The sequence below is a fragment of the Cynocephalus volans genome, chromosome 1, assembly GCF_027409185.1.
Source record: "Cynocephalus volans isolate mCynVol1 chromosome 1, mCynVol1.pri, whole genome shotgun sequence".
NCBI classification, from domain to species: domain Eukaryota; kingdom Metazoa; phylum Chordata; class Mammalia; order Dermoptera; family Cynocephalidae; genus Cynocephalus; species Cynocephalus volans.
This window is the reverse complement of record NC_084460.1, coordinates 179,134,735-179,161,508: the sequence shown is the minus strand read 5'-3', so window position 1 is coordinate 179,161,508 and position 26,774 is coordinate 179,134,735. Positions and strand designations below refer to the sequence as shown.

The window sequence follows — 26,774 nt, the reverse complement described above, 5'->3', positions numbered from 1 at the left end:
GGGAGAATCAAACACAGTACTAGGTGTAATAGAGCACATGTCTTCCCTGGAAATAATTGGTTGAGTCAGTATTTAGAGAGTAGAATTTTACTGTATAACATGCTGGCTGTTAATACTCTCCCTCATACCTTAAGATAAAATTGAGGTCTGAAACATAAAAACAGTGTATTGGTCTTAAGTCTTGTGAAATTGAAATTTGATTGCTTTGGTGTGTAGCTCACTATTCTGATCATCTAAACTATGTTTACAGTTTTTTTCTCCCTCAAGTCAGCATATTCATTATTAAATTGAAGGACCATTTAAGCATCAAAAAATGGACATTAAGTATTATAGTAACTTACATCGCCTCTAACTTGTCGCTTGGGTGGACGAAACTCTGGGCTACTTATTTTCTGTCGTGGAAAAATTATTGGATTCAACTCCTTGTAACAATTATTTGTTAATTGGGTCTACATTTCATTTTTTTTTTTTTTTTTTCTGCATTACATAGCTATATAGTCATTATCATCTTTAATGTCTGTGCACTATTCTTATGTGCTGGTGTATTCTAAATAATTTCCTTATTGTTAGGTACTTATTGAAAAGAATTTTAGTTTTGGGAAATGGTAGATTGCAGATTAAATTCTTCCACTCAGTTAGCTTTATGACTTTAGGCAGATTGTTGAGCCTCAGCGCCCTCATCTGTAGAATGGAATTATAACATCTATCTCTCTATATAGGCTGTTAGTATTTCTGTCCAAATGGGCAGTGGCAATGTATATGGTTAACAGAAAATACATCAGTTTATATTAAAGTGTGTTAGTATAATTTCTGGGTCTCTATCCAATAAACACATCTAGATATCAGGGAAACCTTTTTGCATTCTGAGATATTGTTGCAAAGCAGTTGCGGGGGACAGGAAGAGGGGAAAGAGGAGAGAGAGAAGGTGGTAGGAGGCGGGAGGGAGGGAGAGAGCTGGCCAAGGCCCATGATACCCCCATCATTTTGGCAGGGGAGCCCAGGGGCCTTCGCAGTGGCTCTGTTGTGGCTGGGCTGGATGTGGACTTGGAGGGTGGGGAGGGAAGTGGCATGGCTGAGCCCCTTGGCCCCCTCCTGTCCCTGCTAGGGGCTGGGCAACATAACATTTATTGAGCTTTAAAAGGTAATTTTTTAAACCTTCATTTTTGAAACTTCTGTGTCTGCCTGTAGTGTTTTTCTTCATAAATTATAACAAATTGAAATTCACAGCTTTAAGATTTAAGAAAAGCCTTGGTAAAGGGCATATAAAAAATTTTTTTCTGTGATAGAAGCTTTATAATGCCATCAGGGAAGAGATACAAGGGTGGTCAAATATAAAGCCTCGAAACATGGTCCTGTCTCCTCTTTATGTGCCAAGCACTGAGCATGCCCCTTACTAAGCTCTCAGGGATTTGATGAATGAATTAAAATGAGATAAAAATGCATTTCTTTTTTCTCACCTGCTACTCATTCCTTAACCAATTGGAATTTGGAATCTCTTTCAAAGAATATCACTTGCAGCTACCTAATTGCCAGAATGATTGGGCGAGGTTTGTCTTGCATTCTAATTAACCTCTTGTAGCATTTGACTGTGCCAAATGCCTTTAATTTCTGGGTTTCCACATTGCCTTGGTGTTTACTTGTACGGTCTCCCTCTCTGCTACATTGAAATTTTGTATACCTTAGCTAGATATATGTTCTTGGCTCCCTTCTTACTATAAGCTTCTTCTTGCCCATCCTCATGGCTTTGGTTCTGTAACATTTCAGTTTCTAGCCTGGACCTGTCTTCTGTTTTCAAGATTCATATTCCTGTCTCGGCTGGGATATTCAGTAGGCATCCCAAACTAGATTTAATATGTTTCATTGTTATCCCTGAATCAATACAATATACAAGCAGGCTCAGATGCCTGCCTGATTTTCTTTTTTTCTGTATTCTTCATCATATTTAATGGTCTCTGCACAAATTTAGTGAGTAAGCAGCATCGTATAAGGGGATGAGTATGTTGTTAGGGAGTGTAAGCTTTAGAATCAACATGTTTTAATTCAGATCTGTTTTCTGGGCATCATCTAAAACAGATGTAACCCTTTCTGAGTAGCATCTCAAAAGAGGTATAACAAGTCTACCTTAGCTAATATGATTAAATAAAATAATATATAGTAGGCACTCAAATGTTGGTTCCCTCTTCTCTACCAAAGTGGTCTTTTCTTCATGGAATGTAATAACACCCTTCACCTGTGTCTTAGAATTCATAGTACCTGAAAGTTCTCATGCTGGTCTTTTGCCTGAGTGATGGTTATACAGCTATATGGTATAGTCTGTACTTTAATTTTTAAAATAAATTATGATAATTTATATATAGACTATGGAGTGTTTCCTCAAAAGCTACACTAGTCTGTCTTGTGTACTTGTTTGCCTGTTTTTTTTTTAGTATGGCAAGTTGCTTACGGCTGAAATGATAAAGAAGTGCTGTTTGCAGCATTAGGTGAATATTTGCTCTAGCTTAGGGCTTCATTAAAATTTACTCCAAGCCTTTAATGGTCAGAAATAGACTTCATTAAAATTTACTCCAAGCTTTTAATGGTTAGAAGTAGTTGTGTTCTCACTGTTGCTCATTCTTAAGATCCATGTGTTAACTTTTTTGCATCCCCTTTCTCTGCTTTAAGGTATAGGGAAGGAATAGAACAATAAGGTGTTGTAATTTTTTGCAAATTTTAAAATCTTTTTGCCTCTGGGTTCGTGATTTTTCTTTTTTCTTTTTTCTTTTTTGCTGTTTTTAATATGGGCCTTTCTCATTGGATATTCTAAGTGATGATGGAGGTATGTAGGAAAGCTCTTGGTTTTTGTTTACTAGCCAAATTGTTAAACTTTTAGTTCCAAAAGTTTTTTTTTTTATTCTCATAATTAATAGATTGCAAATCTCTTCATGAACAGAGGAATTGGCCTGTAAATTTACCTTTTCTTTTAAGTTTTTGTCTTGTTTGTTTTTTAAGCTCTTTTCACTTATGGATATGAAACCTCCCATCTCCAGAGCCAAGATGATTCTCATCACTAAAGCTGCTATTAAAGCTATTAAGGTAAGAATAAAATAAATATGTTTAATTTAAGAAATGATTTTGACATTTCAGAAATGTTAAACATGAGCATTCATCTTGTGAATTAGTTCAGGACTCAAAGAACACTAACCAGCTTTCACTGAAGGTAGGTGATAATACTTTGCATTTGCATTGTAACATATCTCTTCATAGCAGTTTTTTCCCCTATTTCATTTAATCCTTGTAATAAATCAGCTGAGTATTAGCTTCATTTTTATTTTTGAAAACCTTGGGCTCCAAGAAATTATATTTCTTACTCAAGATCACACTTTAATAAGTGACTCATTTTAGAAACTGCATTGTTTATTTCTGATTCCATTGTTCTTATTTCTCTCATAAGGTTGCCCAATATCCTCCTGCTTTATGAAGGTTTAGTGATTAAAAAATCTAAGAAAAGGACCTTCGGTTTGGGGGTTTTTTTTAGTTTTCTGTTTTAATTAATTTCTTTCTGATTTGTATTTGAGATTTTCTTCATTGTTGATTATATATTCTTGTGGTTCTTTCAGTATTATCTTGATAATTATTTAAATTATACAAATATTAAGGTTTTAAGTATTTTCTAATTATATGAAATGTAGAAATATACAAACTGGACAGTAATTTTCTTTTAATTCTTTTCAGCTTTATAAGCATGTTGTTCAAATAGTAGAAAAGTTCATCAAAAAGGTAACTATCTGTTTTGTTATTTATGACATTTATTTGTAATGTACTTTTGTAAATTGCAATTTGGATGCTTGCTTCTAAAAGCACTCTACAAAAAAGTAATCACTAGAGGTTCTTTTTAATCACTAGAAGTTTATTTTATTTTAGTTTTTTTTTGTGGCTGGCCAGTATGGGGATCCAAACCCATGACCTTGGTGTTATAAGGCTGTGCTCTAACCAACTGAGCTACCTAGAAGTTTAAAAACAAGTTTGATTGGGCATTTACTGTCAGCTTGTCACTCAGCTTACATGTCATGCCTCACAACAGAGTTTCTTGTTTGTTGGGCAGGACCCTTCCTTAAACCTGATGTGCCTGCTTTACCCTTTGCCCTGTCTACTCTGTTTACATTTAACTAGTATTTGAGTATTACAAGTTGAGAATTTGTGTGGAAGTGGCCTAGGGATTGGTAAAGGAATGTCAATTCTGGGAAATTGTGTGTGGGGAGGTATAGAGGGATCAGAGAAAAAAAAAAGTTATAAAGTTTTTCCTACTTTTCATGCTCCCATCAGAATTCATTTTTGAGTTTTACAGTTATCTGTTGTTTATAACTGTGTGATTAGCACATCTGTCTCAGTAGAAGACTGAGAATGGAGACTTGAACATCTTTGTCTCATCTCTCTGACCTGGAGCTGCACCATGTAGTACATACTGATAAATGTTTGTGGAAATGTCTCTAATCCATGGCCTTTGCATACTGGCTTAGGGATAAAAGTTAGAGCTCCAATGGACCAAAAAAAGTGGTCACTAGAAGTTTTTTATAGTAGTAAATCAAAGTACAAATAAATAAAATGGGAAAAAATTGAAATTATTTATATGCCACCAATTCCAAATTACTGCAGTATTTACATTTGGATCTATTTATTTTTTATATATGTACATGTACACTTATCAAAGGAAAAATGGAGACAGTACTGGTTATTAACCTACTTTTCCCACTGAGTTTATCATAAACATCTGCAAAGTATTCCTTTGTATGATTGTTACCACAATTTAGCTCCCTTATGGTTGGATATATAGATATTTCTGGTTTCTTACTTTTTATAGACAATGCTTCAGTGACTAATGCTGTGGAAAAATTAGATGCATCTTGTTTTCCTTAGCCTAAATTCCTGGATACAAAATTGTTGGATCAAATAAGGCTTTGTTATTATTGATAAATCATCTTGCATAAAGGGTTGTGCCTGTTTCTCTGCTATTCTTTTTATCTTTGTTGATTAGATTGGCCCCAAATAACTTCTTTTTAATATTCATTTCTCTGGTATTATACTTTAATATAATTAAAATTGACTTGTTTAAAATTTTTTTCGTTGTTAATTTTTAAAAGGTAAAAATTGTTTTGAGCAGGATGAGTTGGTATAGAGATTATAATAAGTGAATTTGTGTGAAATGGTTTAGGAATTGGTAAAGTAATGTCAATTCTGGGAAACTGTGTGTGGGGAGGAAGAGGGGTCAGAGAAGAGTAAAATCTTAGGGATCTCTGAAGCATCAAGAGAATGGTAATTCTATATAGGCACATGGGAAATCTGAGAAGCTAACCAGTTAGCTGAAACATTTGAGTAGTTTCTAAACAGAAACAATTATTGGATGGATATATAGAGTTTCATAAATATGAAATTAATTGGTGTCAAATTGTGATTTTGCTTTTCTTGTACTGACTACATCTCTGTTCCTACAGTGTAAACCAGAATACAAAGTTCCAGGATTATATGTAATTGACTCAATTGTGCGACAGTCTCGTCATCAATTTGGAACAGATAAAGATGTTTTTGGGCCAAGATTCTCTAAAAACATAACTGCCACATTCCAATATTTATATCTTTGTCCATCTGAAGATAAGGTATAGTTAATAATTTTTAAATTAAAACATATTTTTGTTGGTTTTGTTTTTATTTTAATACTTATTTAAACATATGTTAGATATTCGAAGCCTACTGTATTACTAGATAAAATCTTCATGTTATGATCTCTGTGAGCTTAAAACAAAACCCAATTTTTCTGCAGTGTCATTTCACATTTACCTGTTTTCCTGTGAAGTCCTTAAGGAATGTTGCATGGTTGAAATATGAAAGGACCCAAATTTATAGAATCAAAGAGTGGAAGGGTGGTTGCCAGGGACTGGGGGAAGGGGGAGATGCAGAGTTGCTAATCAGTGAGTATCATGTTCTAGTTGAGCAAAATGACTTAGTTCTAGAGATCTGCTCAACAGCATTATACCTACAGTTAACAGTTTTGTGTTTTACAATGTAAAATTTAAGAGGATTGATTTCATATTGTGTTTTTACCATGATGTTTTTTTTAAATATAAGAAAGGAGCACCATCTTGCTTTAAAGAACATAGTGTTGGAAAGATGTGCTTGTATAGTTGAATGATAAAATTCTGCAGTAGAGAAAGGCAGTGCTCATCTCAGATTGTTGCTTATCCCAAAAGGAAAAGGCCAAAAATGTGGTCTTCCATCAAATATATAGAGCTGCTAGACCATAAAGTGATATTCATTAGCAATTCAAGTACAGTATTTAATTTCTCATATATATATAGCTGGTTTTACAATGTACTAATACTAATAGAATGATAGAAAAACATTAGAGATGTAGTAACTGGACTCTAAGTGGGGGAAGCACACTGAAAAATATACATGGAATTATTAAAGAAAGGAGACATTTTTTAAAAACAAATGTTTTATAAATATGAGTGTTATAGATTCTATGTTTATATTCTTGGAGAAGTGCTCTTGTAGGAAAAATGTACCAAAAAAACCAAAATGATTCCTTGAGTAGGAGATAAAAGTTGTACACATAAATAACATATCTTCTCTGGATCTCATTCTTCATATTTATTTTAGTTGACCACAGAACAGCTTACCTCTTGATTACAGGCCAGTTTCTTAAATGTTTTAACTGATATAATCGTCCTGAAGAAGTTTTCCTTCACTTTGTTCACTTCTGTAAGATGACTGGTTTTTTGTCAGTGATGGATTTTTTCTGTAACTATAAATAAAATATAATGAAAACTTTAAATAACATATTTCTTTTTATTCTCTATGTCTATATTCCATCTCTCTTCCTTACTCTATATTGTACCACCAAAGAAAGGCTAACAGAGGGCTGTTAACCTAGGGTCGTAATTCTGATAGATTTTTTTCTTTTTATGACACATACTTAGTATGAAAATGTTAGCCTGGGGTAGGGGGTATACTTCTCTCTTTTTTTTTGTAAGAGGTATAATAAATAATTTATCCAGATATTTATTGTATATTCATGTTTTCTTACACATAACAGAGTAAAATAGTTCGTGTGCTGAACCTTTGGCAAAAAAATGGAGTCTTCAAAATTGAAATTATTCAACCTCTTTTGGACATGGCAGCAGGAACCAGTAATGCCGCCCCAGTAGCAGAAAATGTTACCAATAATGAAGGTATGGTATAATGAAGTATATCTGTAAGGTAGATAATGGTATAACTTTTTGTACCTGAAAGGTTTGGAGTCTTATCTGGTAACTGGTGGGATTTTTCCATAAGAAGGAAAGTTGAGTTTACATCTTAAAATATATGATTTTCTTCCGTAAAGAAAATCTTATTTCCAATAAAATTATGCTCTTCTGGTACTAGTTATAGTATAAACTCTAGTACCACAATCTGTGTATTTTACTATATGTCAAACTGGATGGGATTTTATTTTAGCAAAGAAGCTTAATGTTTAAAAAGGAAAATTTGTAGTTTAACATTTTCTTAGGATTTAATGCCTTTTTCTTTTTTAGGCTCACCTCCACCTCCAGTAAAAATTTCTTCTGAACCCCCACAAGCCACTCCAAACTCTGTACCTACTGTACCACAGTTGCCCAGCTCTGATGCTTTTGCTGCTGTGGCTCAACTGTTTCAGACAACTCAAGGCCAGCAGGTAAACTACCTACTCAAAGGTTAAATTGTTTGTAAGGTTAGGTGCTGTAGTCAGTTCTTGCTTTCCATTCCTCATTAACAAGCACATTTAGGGGGGGAAATGTCTACTTTGCAATGGCATAGGAATAATGGGGAGAATGCAGAAGTGAAAAGTAAAGGAACAACACACTTAGAAAACAGCAGTATCCCTTTGAAGAGATCAGAACTGCTAAGTGTCCAGTTGTCACAATTCTAGCATTTCTGATTGATTCAAAATTATTTGGATTGGGGAGAATTTTTCCATATTTCTAGAATCCTTATATTTACCTTGTTCACAATTCATTGTATATTTTCTTCTTTCACCATCATTTTATATCATTGGGGTTGTGGGCATACATTTTAACCTTAAACATATACTGTATCTTAGAGAGAGAGAGAGAGAGATGTATATCTCATATATGTATATGTTCATTTACAACAAACTTAACCATTAGTGAAAGGTTGATTTTTTTTTTTTTTTTTTTCCAGTTTAGTCTGTGCCCATGCTATTTTGAGTCACCTTTAAGGTTTTTTTTTTTTTTTTTAAGTAAATTGACTTCTGATACTTTGGTTATACTTTGTTGTGTGATATATCAGTTTTCCCATTCTTTAAGCTTCAGCAGATCCTTCAGACTTTTCAGCAGCCTCCAAAACCACAATCTCCTGCCCTTGACAATGCTGTGATGGCTCAAGTTCAGGCTATCACAGCTCAGTTAAAGACAGCTCCTACACAACCACCTGAACAAAAAGCTGCTTTCCCCCCACCTGAACAAAAAACTGCATTTGACAAGGTATGCTTCTCTCATATAACCCACCGTACTGTTTATATCACTCAACTTGGATTGTGGGTTATCCCTTCTGTCACTTCTCTGTGGATTGTTCATTTTATTGTTTTGTGGTTTGAGGGATTTTTCCACCCTCAACATCCAAAGCATTGATTATTTTTCCCGGTTATAAATGTAATGTATTCTCATTGCAAAAATGTTCAGTGAGTAAAGGAAAGTAAACAGAAGAAAATTCTTTGTTAAACCCCATACTTGAAGATTACTATAACATTTTGTTGTGTATCTTTTAAGAATTAATTTCCTCTGGATATATGCTTTTCTTTAATTGGTCATAATACATACCTGCTTGTTTTGATCTTACTCTTGTCTCTTTTTTGTTGTTGTTGTTACGATGAATGGATTTAGATCTACATTTTTACTGAATGCTTTTTAGTAGTAGTCTATTATATGGAGACACTACAGCTTAGCTGTTCCCCTACTGATAGACATTCAAGTAACTTTCAGTTTTTTGCCGTTAAGAAACCTTTGTTACCATATATATATTATGAGGGTTAGGGTTGTTTCATTGTCTTTCAACTGCTCTGTGGGCCCTGTGGTTTTTTAAGGCTTGTTTAGGCCACTAAGGACAGTGGGTATGCTGAACACGCTCAGAGCTTCCTGTTGAAATTTTAACCCAAACAGCTCCAGTCTTGTCCTTTTTATTTTATCTGTTGGGTTTATGGCTGTATAAAATTTTATTTCATTTTTTAAGTTCCACTGCAAAAAACACAGAAGGTTGGAAATCAAAGAACTAGGTAATATCTTTGGTTTTATCACCTCTAAAATTTCTGAGTCTTTCCAACATTCTAATTATAAGATATAAGAACTTCTATTATTAGTCCAAATTAAGAAACCATGTAATAAATACTGGTTTTCTTTATACCTTGATGATTTATGAATGATTACTGATTGAAAAAGAGGTTATATAAGTTTTTTGAGTAAAAGAACACATGCTTATAGGGAAAAAATACACAACCAATACAGAAAGTTATAAAGTAAAAAGGGAAGCTGTTCCATACTATTTTGAACAGATTTATTTTGGTATGTTCTTTCACACCTATTTTCATGCACTTGTCAATATAAATTCTTCCATACGAGATTTTGTTTATTAGTCTTTTGTTGTGTGTTATTAGGAAAACGCTCGTCACTTGTATTAAAAAAGAATTCTATATTTTTTTCTTGTAGTTTTGTATTTTTGTTTTTTGTGTTTTTTCTCTTTAGTCCGTTTGGAATCTGTTTGTAGAATATGGTTCAAGATAGCTAAATCTTTATATTTTTGGAACTAGCTAGTTCTCTCACTACTTTTGCATACACTAAGTTCCCATATGTTTCTGTGTCTATCTCTGGACACTGTTCTGTCCCACTAATATTTCTACATCATAACAATTAAAATACTTGTAACTTATTTCATTTCCCCTCCTCACTACCCATTCTTTTTCAAACTTTCTTTGGCTGTTCATGGTCATATATGTTAGGGTTCTCCAGAGAAACAACCAGTATTTATATCTATTATCTAGATACATTTATATATACATACATGTTTAAGCAATTGGCTCATGCATTTTTGGAGGCTGGCAAATTTGAAATTTGTGGGTCATGTCAGCAGGATGAAAATTCAGTTAAGAGTTAACATTGCAGACCTGAGTGAATTCTCCCAGACAGCGGACTGGGAACTCAGGTAAGATTTCTGTGTTGAAATCTTGAGGAGAATTTCTTCTTCAGGACACCTCAATTCTTGTTATTAAGGCCTTCAACTGATTGGCTGAGGCCCGCTCATTACAGAGGGTAATCTGCTTTTCTCAGTGTCTAATGATTTAAATGTTAATCACATCTAAAAAATGCCTTCACAACAACATCTACATTAGGGTTTGACCAAACTGGGTGCTGTGTAACCTAGCCAAGTTGATGCAAAGTTAACCATCACAGCATACTTTTCTAGATGAACTTTTAACATAAATGTTAGAATTCCTTTGAATTTCTAGGTTATTTCAGGAAGTACTGATATCTTCATTTATTAAAATCTCTTTTACAATTTTTTTTATTTGTAGGTCTTGTACGTTTTTTCTTTCATTTATTCTTAGTTTTTTAGTCATTTTTAATGTTTAATGTTTTGTAATACTTTTCATTTGAATAATGATGCCACACAGAAAAACCATTGATTTTTATTTTATCTTGTAACTGATTACAGCATTAAATGCTTAGTTTTCTAGTTTGCTTGAATTTTCTAGATATCTACTAAATTTGTCATTTTCTGTTCAATGTCTATGCCTGTTCTTTTTTTTTTTTTTTCTTACTGTACTGATGGCTAGAACTTCAAGAAAAAATATCAAGTAAAAGCCATGATAGCGGGCGTCCTTATCTTCTTGTTAGTTTGAAGTGTTTTATCTTAATTGGGTTGGCCAATGTTTGTTAGGTACACTAAGTTTAGAAAAAGGGATTCTATGCATTTCCTTTGACTAAACAGTCTGTATTAAGCTAGTAACTGGGAGTAATTTGTCTATTTCACCTGCTTCATAAATTTTCAGTTTCCTAAAAATCAACAATTTATTTTTGCATAGACCTCAGTTTCATTTTTTAATTGCTTGAAGTCTTTTTCCAAAGCAATAGGTATAGATCTTAAAACTTTCAAGAACATGTCTATATGTGATAAACTGCAAATATCATCGGTTTTGTTTTTTGTAGACATTAATTTTGGCTTCTGTCACTTACCTGACTATGCTGATTGGGTTACTTAAATGTTCAGTGTTTACCATTGTAAAATAATGATAGTAGTAACTATATTTTATTGTTGCCATAAGGGTAAAATAAGCTAATATGTGCACAATAGCAGTGTACCTGGGCTATAATAGCTTGTGTTCAGAAAACAGTAAATCTCTCATTTATAATAAGAACTTTTAATCACCTGGCTTAGAATTACAAAGAAAGAAACACAAGTTAGCTGTATCCCAAAACACTCTGCACACTAGGCTTAGTCCTATATACACTGTTGTCTAAGAAGAAGGTACTTCTCTTCCTAACCTAGAAATCTACTGTTCAGTAAAGTAGAACCATAATCTGTAGGCAGAACTATCACAGAACAACACAGGTTTAAGAATTTGAGGTTGAAACCCATAAGCAGAGTGGGCACAGCTTAAAAGAAAAGAGTGTTTGTTGGAGGTCAGAAGCCGAGAGTCTTGAAGTCAAAAAGACTGGTATCCACGTTCTGATTCTTCCATGCACTGACTGTACGATCTTGGTTATGTTTCTTAATCACCTGAGCCTTAGTTTTCTCAAGTCTGTAAAAAGAAGAAGAAAACAATATCTACATTGCAGGGTTCTTGTGATAATGAAGTATATATGAAATTTACTGAAACATATTTAGTAGGTATTCAGTGTGTTACTTTCCTTTTTGAGTAAATCTTATTTTAACATTACTGTTCTTCTAGACATGTGATCTCATGAAGTGTCCTTTTTTTGTTGTTTGTTTTTTCCCAATGAAAGTTTCTGATAATCTGAAATAAGCTGTGAAGTTTTAAGAAGGAAGCTAGCAAGACTTCTTTATGCCCTTGTCCTATTCCATTTTATTTTTTTCTTTTTCATATTAGTGTATTCTTCAGCAAACATCATGTGGACATCTTTCTATATGCATTTAGAGTGACTGGATAAGATAGTCTTTTTATAAATTTTACAGCTGACTGAAAATGTGCACCTATTTTCAGGGCACAAAGTTTCAGAAGTTTCTAGTCTAGATAAATGAGCATTTTGGAAAAATATGCTTACTGCTTAATTATGAAATGAGCAGATAGGAAATAGTCAAAAAGAATACACTGCACCTATAAAATTGGAAGGAAAGCGAAATTTAAAATTTTTATCTTTTCCAAAGTGGCGTTTGTGTGAAACATGGTTCATGTCTATGAACCAAGGTCCTCAGGAGCATATAGAAAAATGAGATAATACATGATAGCTTGTTGGGGTTACAAATGATGATAAACATCTGTTTTTATGAAGTCTTTTGTGCAGAGAATCAGTCTGAATTTTTTAAATGGAATATTGTCATACCTATTCCAGAAGCTGCTTGATAGATTTGATTATGATGATGAGCCAGAAGCTGTGGAAGAATCAAAGAAAGAGGATGCTGCTGCCGTCACCACCACAGCACCCACTGCTGCTGTGCCATCCGTGCCTGCCACTGCTGCACCTGCTGCTGCTGCCCCTGCTGCTGCCTCTCCTCCTCCACAGTCACCATTGTGAGTTTCTTTCCTTTTTTTTTTTAATTCCTTGGCAGATATAGAGTTGGTAGTAGTTGTAATCATAATCCAAGTAACATTTAGCAATAAAAATGATTTTCAGTAATTGTTTTGTGAAATCGTGATATGGGTTTTCTCCTGAATGGGGAGTGGATTCTATCAGATATAGAGTGAAAAATGGCTTTTATGTTGGGAATAATACTGAGTGTCTAAATTAATATATGGCTAAATATATGATTCAGTAAAATGTTAATTACACATAACTCCTGAACCCCATTCTTTATGTTTCTATAATATAAGTGTGGCTGAGAATATTATGTGCTTTTAAGTGGGTAAAAAGATTGCTCACCTTTTTTTAGTGGATTTCCTGGAGATGGCATGCAGCAACCAGCATACACACAGCATCAAAATATGGATCAGTTTCAACCTCAAATGATGGGAATTCAGCAGGATCCAGTACACCATCAGGTACAGGCATTCTTTTTTGCAGCTTATTTTTAATAACTCAAGACCTATTCATTAGAGCATATAGTTTGCACTTCACCAACCACTATCGTTTACTTGTGTGATTGGCTAAGTAGTACTACAGCTCTCATAAAAGCGATTGAGCATCAAACTGTTATAAGTTGCTTTTTTGCTTTAGTTAAAACAAGGATGTGAAACATTACATGCTCATATTTTAATAATAGGTATTTTAGTTAAAATAGTTAAGATTATGGTTCTGTTTGAAGCAACTTATCAATTTAGTTATAAAGCTCTTTTCTTTGCAGGGGCCTTTTTTCTATATGTTGTGTGTTTAGATACTTTAAAGGGCTTTCAGCTCTCAAGCTTCAGAAATATAATTTGAAATCTGCCATAAAAGGAGCATACATAACACACTGGAGAGTTTGCAGGAAGTTAGTAGATATTTGTTCATTGGATTTGTTTCTGTAAATTCTTTAATTCAGAGTTTCTTGAACTTGGCTATGCATCTAAATTATGGGGATGGGAAGGGACATTTTAAAAAATACAGATCCTGATCCTCCATTGCTATAGTCATTCTAGAGAATGTTTGTTTGTTTTAAATTCTGCAGTGATTCTGTTGTACAATCAGCCTTGGGAAATACTACTTTATAGCCTTAGTTTAGAAAGCATTCTGAGAAATCTCTTTATGGTATATTCATTTTCTTATCCATATTGTATTCAGTCCAATTTGAATATTTGGTTAATATGAATTAATATGCTGATTTTAATGAAGTTTGGTAGTATTTTATAAGCCTATTTAAATTATGAAGAAACCTTATGAATGTATTTCGAAGTGTTTAACAATTACTGGAAGTTTATAAATAATTTAGAATACTTTTCAACATTATAACTATAGTTTTATTATTGGCTTTGAATTGTACATGCAGGAATATGTTAGGTTGTAGATTTGAAACCCTAAAAGTTGTGTATGTTAGTTGAAACTCCCTCTGCATAAATTTTTTTAAAAAAGTAAACCTAGAAGTCACTGCTTTTAGCTACTCTTCCTTCCGAAAGTCTTAATTGCCTTTAAAGTTGAAAAGAAACCATTTGCAATAGAGTACGTCTGACTTTAAGTCTGTCACATTGTTTTCTTATGTAAATAAAGCTATGTCTTTAAATATATAAAACCAATCCTGTGTATTCATAATTTTGAAATGAGTTGTAGAATTTTTAACCTGTATACTTGGATATATAGCAATTCTTTGAGTAAAGATTGTGCCTATGGAAATTGTTAAACAGTTGTTGAATGTCATTGTAGCTTTCCTTCATTAAAGTGTATTAAAGATGTTTAACTTTTATATAAAGTAACTAAGCGTTTTGCAAATTACTTTTGGTAGCTATTAAAATCTACTTATATACTTTCTTTAAAAATGAAAGGTTCCACTTCCTCCTAATGGACAAATGCCAGGATTTGGACTTCTTCCTACACCTCCATTTCCTTCTGTGGCTCAGCCTGTGATTCCTCCAACTCCAGCAGTGCAGCAGCCGTTCCAAGCTTCTTTTCATGCACAAAATGAACCACTTACACAGAAGCCACATCAGCAGGTAGAATTTCACTCTCAGATTGTTAATTCTTTTTTTTTTTTTTAGTTGCCTTGACTTATTTGCAGATCCCTGCTTATTTGCTTGCTGTCTTCATTTTTTAATATGACGAAAGATATTGGGCATGTATTAAACCCTATCTGTGCTCAAGTTTTTTACCTGGAAAGTGAGCATAGTAATTCTACCAACTTCCATAGGGTTCTGTGAGCCTTAAGAAAGAGTGTAGAAGGCTCAGTCAGTGCCTAGTTCACATGTTAGATGATGGGTTATTAAAATGGTGTGTAAACTTATGCAAAGTAACTTACAGAAGTAGGGAAGTATTTTTCTAATCTTGTCAACTATATAAACGTTTTCTTTCAGTGATGGCCAGTTATTATTAAACTAGTAATTTGGTCCCAAGTAACCAAAAGAGAATTGCTTCAGAGCAAGAGATTTTTAATTTAGCATTTGCTAGATCTTTTCCTCTTGCCTTATAATTTTCACATTTCTCATTTTATTATTTATTTATTTATTTATTTATTTTTTTTTTTAAGGAAATGGAAGTAGAACAACCTTGTATTCAAGAGGTTAAGAGGCATATGTCTGATAACAGAAAGTCAAGATCTAGGTCAGCATCCAGGTAATTTATAGAAAATGTTTTTCCAAACTTGTATGTCTTAGGAGACAGATTAAAATCAGATTGGATTATTTTAATATATTAGCAGTGTTGATAGAATAATGTGGTATATTTGAGGGAAGTACTGAATTTTTTAAAATCTAAGGTAGGTCATCTTACCCACATTTTTCCATTTTAGTTGTTTTGATGCCTATGTATATCTATACATGGTATTTAGAAAAAATTATATATTCAAAGTTTTTTTTACCACTTTATCAGCCAACAAAAGTGGTGGAAAGATCACCGTAATGCTTTAATTGGATTATGTTTTTAATTGCTGCAGTAAAGAAGATTTTACTGAGAATATGGATAATAGTAGTAGAAGTATATATCTACCCTTAAAATTAGCTTCTTTCACATCAAGGATATAATTTATTATAGTACCAGGTGTATTGAAGATGAGAGAGACTTTTATAAGCTGGCAACCTTATTTATTTCATTTAAATTATATGTATGCTTTTTAACTTCAGACATATTAAAATGAATTTTCTGCTATTGAATGCTTACATATCCAGGCATTAAAATACCTAATTTTTTTTTTTTTTTCAAATTAATACCTGCTTATATTTTCCATTTTTTCCTCTATGTGCTATTTTCATTCTTCCTCCTCGTGAAAATAGGTCACCCAAAAGAAGGCGATCTAGATCTGGTTCTAGGTCTCGAAGGTCTCGTCATCGACGTTCTCGATCTCGGTCCAGGGATAGACGTCGACATTCTCCTCGGTCTCGATCCCAAGAACGACGTGATCGAGAAAAAGAGAGGGAACGCCGACAGAAAGGACTGCCTCAAATCAAACCAGAAACTGCAAGTGGTAATTAAAGCTTTATATTCAAACTTCTGCATTAATTTTTAATGTCATAGGTTTAAAATGTTTTATAACTATTAGCAGAGCCATAAATGAAATGTTATAACCATGTTGATTTTATTCTAAATACTCCTTTATTTTGTAAGCTTATTTGTTTGTGTTTGTGTATACCTTGGCTTTGCTTTTTGTACATTAAGCTAGCTTGTAAAGCAGCAGTAAAAAGTGAACCAAACTAACAGTGATGGGTCATAGTTTATCCTGAATTTATGTACTATAAAGTCTAACTAGTTCTCCTTAATTAGCTCTCCTGCACACAGTGAGAACGTTTTTTTTCTAGAATAACTACTACCTTCTTCTATAAAGATTTACAGTTTACAAAATATACTAGCTTGCATTATCTCCTGAATCTCATCATATGTCTTTAGAATATGCTTATTAAGGTATACTAGACATATTCTTAATATAACTCAGTAACTGTTATTAAGAATTTAATTTATCATGATGAGGGAATAAGTAAAATTTCTAACCCTGTAAGGCTTAGTACCTCTAGGGGACACAGTGTAAAAGAAAAACTGTTAAACACTCAAGAGTTGGAAAAAGACAGCTACATATAGTGAACAAAGCACTAATTTGTTGGTAATCTAGAGACTTAAGCTCAAGTCCTAGTTCTGCCATTCACTGGCAGGGTGACTTTGGGCAAGTTACTGCTTCTCTGGCCTCAGTTTTCATAGAAGAAATTCTTAGATTTATCCACAAAAAGGCCAGTTTTTTCTAACTTTTATGTATATATTTCACTATCCTGTGAAATATACATTTCTGAAAGTACTAACACAGTTTTCTAGAATTTCTAAAATGTATATGGGATTTACTGTTTAAACTTGTGGTATGATGATAATGTATCACGTATATTTTGTGTAATTTTTTCTTTTTTATGTAAGTTACAGTGCTGCCTATTATTAAATGTGAATATTTTTATGATTATAATTTTATCTTAAGTTTGCAGTACTACACTCTGGGTAGGACAGCTGGACAAAAGGACTACTCAGCAGGATGTTGCTAGTCTCTTGGAAGAGTTTGGTCCAATTGAATCAATTAATGTGAGTGTTTATTAAATTATTTAATGACTGGACAGGTGTGATTAATGTCATTTTATGAAATTAATGACTCGAGATCTAAGTTATAATTTGCCCAAGTTTGTAGAAGATCTGGCTAGAGTTTAGGTGTTCTGAGTTCATGTTTATCATTTTCTGCATTTAACATTTCTTGGATAACCAAGTATAATTTAAAACTTTTTTCTAGGCTGGCCGGTTTGCTCAGTTGGTTAGAGCGCAGTTTGTTAACAACAATGTCAAGGGTACTGGCCAGCTGACAAAAAAAAAAAAGCACAAAAAATAAAGAAAACCTTTTTCTGGGAAAGTCTTTACATAACAAAGCTTGGAGGACTCAATTGTCAATTGAGAACATACTTGAATTGCCAACTTTCAAGTGAATTTAACCTTAGATTATAGAACACTGGCTGTGGGGGAGAAGGAGGTAAGAGTTGGGGTTGTTGAAACTGGTTACTTAGTATTATATCTTGTTCTCTTGGACTTTGTTACCATCTTTTGTAATATTAAACTGTTTTGGAGCAGATGATTCCTCCCAGGGGTTGTGCCTATATCGTTATGGTTCATAGGCAAGATGCTTATCGTGCCCTGCAGAAACTGAGCCGTGGAAACTATAAAGTGAACCAGAAATCCATAAAGGTACAGTTTTATACCTTATGATTTTTTAAAATTTAACATGTAATTATGTGGCAGCCTGTTAAAAATTATGAGTTTGGGCTTAGAAATAACTTTTGACACTGAGGCATTTCATTTGCATTTTTTACAAAAGAGATTATCATGTAAAAAAACTACAGTGTTTGGGCCGGCCCGTGGCTCACTCGGGTGAGTGCGGTGCTGATAACACCAAGGCCCCGGGTTCGGATCCCATATACGGATGGCCGGTTCGCTCACTGGCTGAGCGTGGTGCTGACAACACCAAGTCAAGGGTTAAGATCCCCTTACCGGTCATCTTTTAAAAAAAAAAAAAAAAAAAAAAAAAAACTACAGTGTTTAATTAACATAAATTTTAAGTGTTAAGTGCATGGTAGAATTTTTTTCATAGATGGGCTCATCAGAGGTACTTAACTGGTGTTTTAAATATAATGTCATTTAGTAATGATTTGTCTTATTAAAAATTTTTGGATATTTCATATTTTATTTTTTTAAAGTTTGCCATCTCATCTTAGAATTAACTATGAAAAATATTCACTAAAGATAGAGGGGAAAATACGGGTGCATGATCATTTTTCCCCTATGGAGCCAAAGTCAGTGTTTCCTTAATGTCCTAACACCCTGTTCTACCATTGGATTGCACCACAAAAGGATTTTGTCTAATGTTTAGTAATTGTGAGATAACTATAGACTTTCAAAAGTGATCACCAGTATGCAGGACTGTGCAGGGAACTTGAGCCTTTTCCTAATAAACTTTTCCCTTTTCTCTGAGTTTTATGCTGACTGGGTTGGGTGGGTGGGGGAGTTGTAAAGAGCAGGTGACAGTGAAATTTCCATCCTAGGACAAAGTGGGAATAAAGAGTAACTAGTTTCATAGTGAGGATAAGGCTTCAAGTGAGATCCAGGGGTAGCTAGTCCAGATTGCTCCCTTGCTGCCCAAGTTGGAATGAATAGAATGATAGACAATAGTGAACTCTCAAGACAAGATCTTCTCCCTTACTTTTTTTTTTTTTTTTTTAATATTTTCACTAATGGTGAAATAGATTGCCTGGGCCTTAAACAAAGGAATAAAGGCAGATTATAAGCAGTATTGGGATGTGGAACTTGGTGTTACTTATATTCCATGGGACAAAGTCAAGCCTGAGGAACTGGAGAGTTTTTGTGAAGGAGGAATGTTGGACAGTGATACCCTTAATCCAGGTAAAGTAGAGTTTAATTACTCTTACTGTAGTGCATATGACAAATCAAATGTCCTGTTTATTCTTTGCATTAGGAAGTGATTTTTGAGATTTTTTAAGTACTTCTTATGTGCCAATCCCTTCATTATAAATTGAGGATACAGTACTGAATAAGATAAACATGGTCTTTGCCCCATGCAAGTTATATATATCTAGTGAGAAGAACGCAAACACAAGTGAAATAATTAATGATTGTGGTCTTAACTATTAATTACAGAATTAAGTAGATCTTATGGAGAATTTTTTATGGTGAAAATTGAATAGGTCTTAAACTGAGCATTGTTGGTATTGTGTTTTAATCCAGTGCTTTATAATACAGTCATGCATTGCTAACAACAGGGATACAGTCTGAGAAATGTGGAGATAAGCGATGTCATTGTTGTGCGAACATCATAGAATGAAAGTACGTACACAAACCTAATGGTATAGCCTACTACACACCTAGGCTATATAGTATAGCCACTAAAATCTTATGGGACCACAACCGTGTGTGGAGTCTGATGTTGACCACAAAGTCTTTATGTGGCGCATGGCTGTAATTTCTTTGGAAAATTTTAAATATCCAGAGAAGCTATCTAAAGTAAACGTGTAAGTTGTTTGTGGGCATGGATATTGAAAATGCCAGATTGACAGTTTGCAGTGGGAAAATGGCAGAATGTATAGGCATGACCTGGAGATTGCTAGCAGGAACAAGAAAGAATGTAGGATAGCACGGCAAAATAGAACAGACATTTAAAGGAAGCTTCAAGCAAGAGTGATGGTTTAAGAGTTAAAGGGAGGTAAAACATGCTGTACTGTTCCCACGCCCCATCTCCTCCATAATGCATGATGCTTTCACTTAAATAGCTAGGTTTCTGTTCAGGCAAACGGTTATTGAGGGCCATCTATGTGCCAAGCATCTTGGAGGCTCTAGATCAGGGTAAAAAGAGTAAGATAGTAGAATCCTGGGGCTCATGGTCCAATGGAGGATTATTTGAAGAGTTCAAGAATACAGGAGAATCTGTAATGAAGCAGGGCCCCAGAGGATGGAACAGAAAGATGGTTCTGTTTTTCACCTGACTAGGAAATATGTGGAAATAGGTGGATGGTTATCTGAGTTATCCTTTAATATTAGAGAAAGTTTATTCAGGAAATATTGGGTGTTTCATTATCCCTTTTTCTTTTTAAATCCAAATGATATACTCTGTGGTTAAGAACATAGATTCTAGAACCAGATGTGTCTAGGTTGAATTCATCCCTGCCACTTATTAGGAGTGTGACCTTGGACAAGTTATCTTTGCTTTCCTCATTTGTAAAATTGGAATAACAATAATAGTATCTACATACAAGAATTAAATAAGTTAGTATAAATAAATGCTTATTGGGCACATTAGGCCTGGCACATAGTAATAAGCATTTTTCTACATGTTTTCTATTGTTATTCATCAATTTAAATAATTACTGTTTATAAAATTACCATAGGAATTTCTCTAATAATCAGGCTGCTTTTTTTTAAATAACCAACATTTTTTATTTCTAGACTTAAAGTTATAAACAAAAAATGGTAAACTCTTTTGCTTTAAATTGTTTTTAACTCACAGATTGGAAGGGAATTCCCAAGAAGCCTGAAAATGAAGTTGCTCAAAATGGAGGTGCAGAAACCTCACACGCAGAACCAGTATCACCCATACCTAAACCTTTACCTGTGCCTGTCCCTCCTATTCCTGTTCCTGCACCTATAACAGTGCCACCTCCACAGGTGAGAATATTTGGGACATTATTTAAACTTTTACATATCTGGAAAATCCTTTTCTAAATCTTATTGTAGTTGTATGTCTTGATTCATAGTTTTCAAAAACATGAGTACACAAAGCTACATATTTTTCATATTTTGGTATATCAGATCTATTGTTTATAAACTCTTTAACACATTCTTTTCATAAATGTTAAGAAAACCAGAATATATTACCTTATATCTGTCTAGATTATTCAGTGTCTTACCATATAATATCCTAGGCATGACATGCGAACCTATTAAAGCTTCATATATTCTGCTTACTCTATCTTTTCGTCTTACTGGATCTTTATTCTTCAGGGAGTTTATGTCCTGAAGGAACTTGGATATGTACCCAATAAGCAGCTGCTTTGAGGGAAAGGGAATTTTTCAATCTTAGGTTTTGGTGATACAATTATGAAATTTTTTTAATGGATCATTAAAACTATTTAATAAATCGAATGCCATTTAACATGAAGATATATTCTTTGCTGCCTAATCAACCAACCTGTTACTTCAAAAGAAAGAATCCACATTCTGGTAGAACTAGGTTTGATTCCCAACTCCATTGTTTTACTCAGCAGTGTGGCTTTGGGCAAGTCACTTAACCTCTAAACTTCAATTTCCTGTGTATATATGGGCAACTTTCCTTTGCTGGCCTTCCTCTGGTATTCCTTTTGCGTCAGAATTGTTTTGAGGATTAAATGAAATAATGTATGTTAAGTACTCAGCATGTTTCCTGTTACATAATAAAAGATGAATAATGAAAAATCTTTTGGTGAAAATTACAAATCTTGACCCATAATTCTATTTGTGATCTACTAGATTTTTCTTGTTTTTCAGTACCTTCCTTTCTCGGTTTCTCACAGTAAATCTGAATCAGATAAAGCTGAGCTATCATAAAAATGCATTGCCTAGTCTTGATTTTTCTCATTGTAACGGGAAAATTATATGCTTGGATACATACTTAGCTGTGATAGTTTTTACATGGGTTTCCAAATTGGCAAACTCTCTAGTTGACCTTTTTGATATGCCTTTCTGGTGTAGTTCCTAAAAATTCAACGTGTATCAGCAGTCATTTATAGAGACCTGACTAATGTGTTAAAATTGATCTTTTTTTTAAAAAAAAAACAATAGCTAGCATTTGTTAGGTGTTTATTAAGTACCAGGCACTCGTGTTTAATATGTATTAATTCATTTAATCCCCATAATTATGTGAGGTTGGCTATTTTCCATTTTAGTTTAAGTAGCTTGCTCAAGGTCACACATCTAGCTAAGGGGGGGCAGTTTGGCCATAGGATATGGTCTTAGCCACTGTGTAAATTGCCAAGTAGCCTTTCTTAGAGCTCTGTTTTCTAAAGTTATTTGATCAGACCATGGAACATTTTTAAATGTATCATGATATCAGAACACCAGTAGATGCTGATGAAATACTACGTGAATTTGCTGTCATAAAGTAGAGGGAAAAACTTTGATTTATACTATTTGGGATGAGTACAGGTTAACTACCACCTATTATCTTGTAAATTTATTGTGGTAATAAACACAAATTTATTAACATCTCTTTTTTCAATAGTAGGATATATTGTTTATCTACACTCACTGTATGGATGGGAGGGTGGCTAGATACATGGTTTCATTTTTCTTTTTTTCTAGGTCCCACCACATCAGCCGGGTCCTCCTGTAGTAGGTGCTCTCCAGCCACCCACTTTCACACCTCCTTTGGGAATTCCCCCTCCAGGCTTTGGTCCTGGTGTTCCTCCACCTCCTCCTCCTCCACCATTTTTGCGCCCGGGATTCAACCCAATGCATTTACCACCAGGTAAACTGAGTTGTTTGAGAAGATATTCTTTTAGAGCCTGTAATGAAGTGATATAGCATAAGTTGTTTTTTTTTCTTCTAGGTTTCCTTCCTCCTGGACCCCCACCTCCTATAACTCCACCAGTATCCATTCCTCCTCCTCACACTCCACCAATAAGCATCCCAAACTGTAAGCATGTTTTTCTTTTATGTTTACTTGTCCTCTTGGAGCTGGGGTAGGAGGGAGAGTGAACCAGTAATAGGGCCTAGAGTATCACAGAAGAATGTTGACCGGGGAGATAATTAATTATTCAGCTTCACATGTTGATGTAATTATATTCCTTAGCTACTATCGCTGGTATAAATGAAGACACTACAAAAGACTTATCTATTGGAAATCCCATTCCAACAGTGGTGTCTGGGGCTAGAGGAAACGCCGAGTCTGGTGACAGTGTGAAAATGTATGGCTCTGCTGTGCCACCTGCTGCACCCACGAATCTGCCCACCCCTCCTGTAACCCAGCCTGTTTCACTTCTTGGTAAGTTATTTTTTTTTTTTATCATTAGTTTCTCCTCCTCCCCCCCACTCCGCCCCCAAGTTAGGTTTTTAAAAACAGTGCATATTTTGGTAAAGTGTTCTCCAGTGCTATTTTTTTTGAGGAAGATCTTATTAATTCAAATATGTGTACTTGGTCTTTACCAAGAGACAATCTCAAAGATGAAATTTTGTTTATTAGTTTGTGTTGAAGAAAAGTTTGGATTTGCATCTCTTAATTTGGCATAGAAAAATGATTAGTCTCTATAGGAATTGGTACAAAGTCCATGATTGACATATCCCCAGACATTCCCCAGTTTTAGGAGGAATATTTCTTTGACAACATAGGTTTTTCTCTGTCTGGATCAATTTTTACCCATGTGAAACCCCTGGACTTTGGTGGCATTCTTTGTGGGCTGGCAAGAAATCATCTTTGATCCATTGCAATAAAATGGCTTTGTTTTCTGTGTGATAGTTGCATAGCCTGAGGTACCGTTTTCCCACTGACCCCTCACTTTTCCCCTGCAAGAGTTTGTCTGTTATACTCTTCACCCACAATTTCACTACTGTGATCAAGGGAGGTGTGACTTAGATTGTTTACATCTTTAAGAGGACTTACCCTTGCTTGCTTAAATTATAATTGAATGCATCATATCCTTATTATAGTAGACCATCTTTTAAATTAATAAATTATGTTTGAAGTGGTATTGCCAAGTTATAATTAATTAACACTTGGTTCTCCTAATAGGGAATTAATATTTCCTGAGTGTTACAATGTTCTAGATCTGTGAGCCCATTATATTTTTCAGAGATATATGTGTATGTATGAATGCTTTCATAATCTTAGATATTTTTAGGAAAGAACGCATTGGTTGCCTCTCAGATGTAGGACTGTGGGACACTGGTTTGTAATGGAGAACTTTTACTTTTCACCTATATCTTTCAGTACTGTTGGAAATTTTTATTTTGTGCATGTACCATATTTATAATAAAAATCAATTTCTTTTTAAATGGCACACTGTATTCTGCCCTTTCCAAGACTGAACTTAGGGTGATAATAAACTTGATTTTTATTTCCCTTAGTATACAGATTCGGTAATGATGAGAGAGGATTTGGGATTAAAATTTATCACAAGTAATATAGCATTAGTTACCATAATGATGAAAAATGACTTATTTAGTGAAGAAGTTGGCGAAGAGGTCTACATTATAATTGAAATTATACAGTAGAAGGAACGTTGATTGGAGTAGGAGCCAGGGAACCTTAACGTCTTTGGATCTCAGTTTTGTTTTGCTTTTTCTCTTTTAATACAATGGTTGCACAGGAATCACAGGATCTGAATCGGATAGAGTTTTCTGATCAACCCCTTACCTCCATGCTCACCCCCCCCACACACACACACACCTCTGAATATGAATTCACCGTAAAATGGAATTTTCTAGAGTAGGGTCAGTGATATTAGGCCACCTGAGACTATTTACAAAATTATGTGCATTTGTGCTTTTTTCTGGGCTTAGTAAATTCATTGAATGAGTGAAAAGATTTCATGACCTCCAAGAGTTTAGTAATCACTGCTTTCAAACAACCCTGAAGAGTAAATAGCCTGCCTCTGATTTAACGTTTAGGTCTTAAAGACCCTGTCCTTTATTTCTTATCACTACTGAACATATGAGGGGTCTTCAGAAAGTTCATGGAAGGATTCATATTATCTTTTAATTCAGTTTTTCCATGGACTTTTTGAAGTACCTTTGTACAATTTGACCTCTAGATCTACATGTAAAACAAAAGAACACAGATCAAAAGTTGGTAAGCTTGAAAAATAAACTTAGTAAGCTAAGCACTACTAAAAAAAAATACATTTTGAATCTTTCTTATTAACATTTATCATTAGCTGACATACCTGTTGAGGTGTCTCTTTTCCCTCCCACAAGGTGGAGGGCCCATGAGAGAGGAACATTTGTTACATGAGTAAGAGGATAGATGGATGGTTTTCAATGCAGGGCTTTTCACACTTCACCTCTGATGATTGTCTATAACTTTTTATACAGAATTTAAAAATTCAAGGCTATTCCAAATCCAGAAAGGTGTATAATTTGACATAAGATGAAAATGAAAACTGTTTTATTAAAATAAGTGCTTTTAGCTAAAATGAAGTAGTTTAGTTCCAATCATGAGAAAGCCTTCCAAGCTCCTTCAGTCAGAAATCTTGAAGAGTGTCATCTCATGAATCTGGAGAAGAGTACCACCTCATGAATCTGGAAAAGAATACCACATGCCCTTTTAAGGAAAAAAAAATTTTTTTAATGTGTATGCAAGTAGAGTAGGAGTTGTCCAAAAAACTAATCACAGTTCCATCATTTTGATAAAGGAATATAGTGATCACATTGTAATATTGCAGTACTAAAGGATCAGTAATTAGGTTGGGATATTGTTGGTGTTAACCAAGTGATGGATGGAATGCTAGAACTAAGATGCTTTCAGAGTTCCTCTTGGTGCTCTAATGTTTTCTTTTAAGATAATAAAAGGAAATGTTGTGCTGACCAGAAAACTTTAAGCCTAGAAGTTGATACTATGAGTTTCCTTATCTGTAAAGGGGAATAAAAATGACACTCCAGGGTGTCATGATGAATCAATGGGCTAACATATATAAAGCACTTCACACGGGGGCCTACCACAAGATAGACACTTAGTGAACGGTGGGTGCTTATTACAGGTAAGAAATGTCATAGATGATAGTTTGAACATGAAGAGAAGAATATTTATACTTTGCAATTCTAAAATTGTATTACTTTAGCTGTGACTCATTTTAAACTCTTGTATTTGCTGGCAGACAGAGGAAGTAAACTTTTTAGGAATAAATGTATCTTGACATTGTTGTTTCAGTTATTTTTAAGGTAGATTAGAGCAGACCATAAATTCACACATATTAAAGTTCCATCATTTAACTTAACTGAGAAGACGTGTATTAGTCATAGTGGTATTTCATTTAAATAGCACAACTTGATACCTATAGTCTTTCCATTAATGATATTCAAATAGTTTTCTTAAAGTGGAAAGTAAAAACATCATTGAGACTTAACTGAGTTCTTGGATCTTAATTTCTGAAATGTGGCAATATTTTTTAAGTAGTAGGGGGTCAAAGAAATGTTTAACAAACAAGTCTCAAAAAATTCTGTGGAGAGGCCTGATTATATTGGGAAGAGGCAGTGGGGTGCATTAAGGATGGTTTGGTTTAAAGAATTTTCCATGTCATCAGACTTAAATGTGGGTGTTAGTTTGGGAATAAGGACTATTTGTTTCTGGCTGAGGTAGCCCACATTACTGAATTTGGAGAGAACTAAACCTCCATCTTTTAGAGATTTTGATTTCTTTAGTAATACTGATAATCTGAAACTATAAGATAACTTGATGCACAATAAGAATTCATTATT

At 34.1% G+C, this 26,774-nt stretch overlaps 1 protein-coding gene across 7 annotated transcripts in view; it reads left to right on the top strand.

The window, feature by feature from the left end:
- The window catches only part of SCAF4 (SR-related CTD associated factor 4), a 52,918-nt gene that overhangs the window by 16,480 nt on the left and 9,664 nt on the right, over window positions 1–26,774 (top strand). The window contains exons 2-19 of one of the 7 annotated variants that reach the window (XM_063104544.1): window positions 2,989–3,072; window positions 3,712–3,756; window positions 5,469–5,630; window positions 7,070–7,205; window positions 7,548–7,687; window positions 8,325–8,495; window positions 12,576–12,754; window positions 13,114–13,222; window positions 14,636–14,803; window positions 15,334–15,407; window positions 16,076–16,266; window positions 17,257–17,357; window positions 17,892–18,005; window positions 19,061–19,217; window positions 20,836–20,993; window positions 22,665–22,830; window positions 22,912–22,998; window positions 23,155–23,346. In XM_063104544.1, the coding sequence (XP_062960614.1) occupies window positions 2,989–3,072; window positions 3,712–3,756; window positions 5,469–5,630; window positions 7,070–7,205; window positions 7,548–7,687; window positions 8,325–8,495; window positions 12,576–12,754; window positions 13,114–13,222; window positions 14,636–14,803; window positions 15,334–15,407; window positions 16,076–16,266; window positions 17,257–17,357; window positions 17,892–18,005; window positions 19,061–19,217; window positions 20,836–20,993; window positions 22,665–22,830; window positions 22,912–22,998; window positions 23,155–23,346 (2,434 nt within the window). Of the gene's footprint in view, window positions 1–2,988; window positions 3,073–3,711; window positions 3,757–5,468; window positions 5,631–7,069; window positions 7,206–7,547; window positions 7,688–8,318; window positions 8,496–12,575; window positions 12,755–13,113; window positions 13,223–14,635; window positions 14,804–15,333; window positions 15,420–16,075; window positions 16,267–17,256; window positions 17,358–17,891; window positions 18,006–19,060; window positions 19,218–20,835; window positions 20,994–22,664; window positions 22,831–22,911; window positions 22,999–23,154; window positions 23,347–26,774 lie in introns of all 7 variants that reach the window. The other 6 variants (XM_063104499.1, XM_063104526.1, XM_063104509.1 and 3 more) reach the window with 6 other exon arrangements.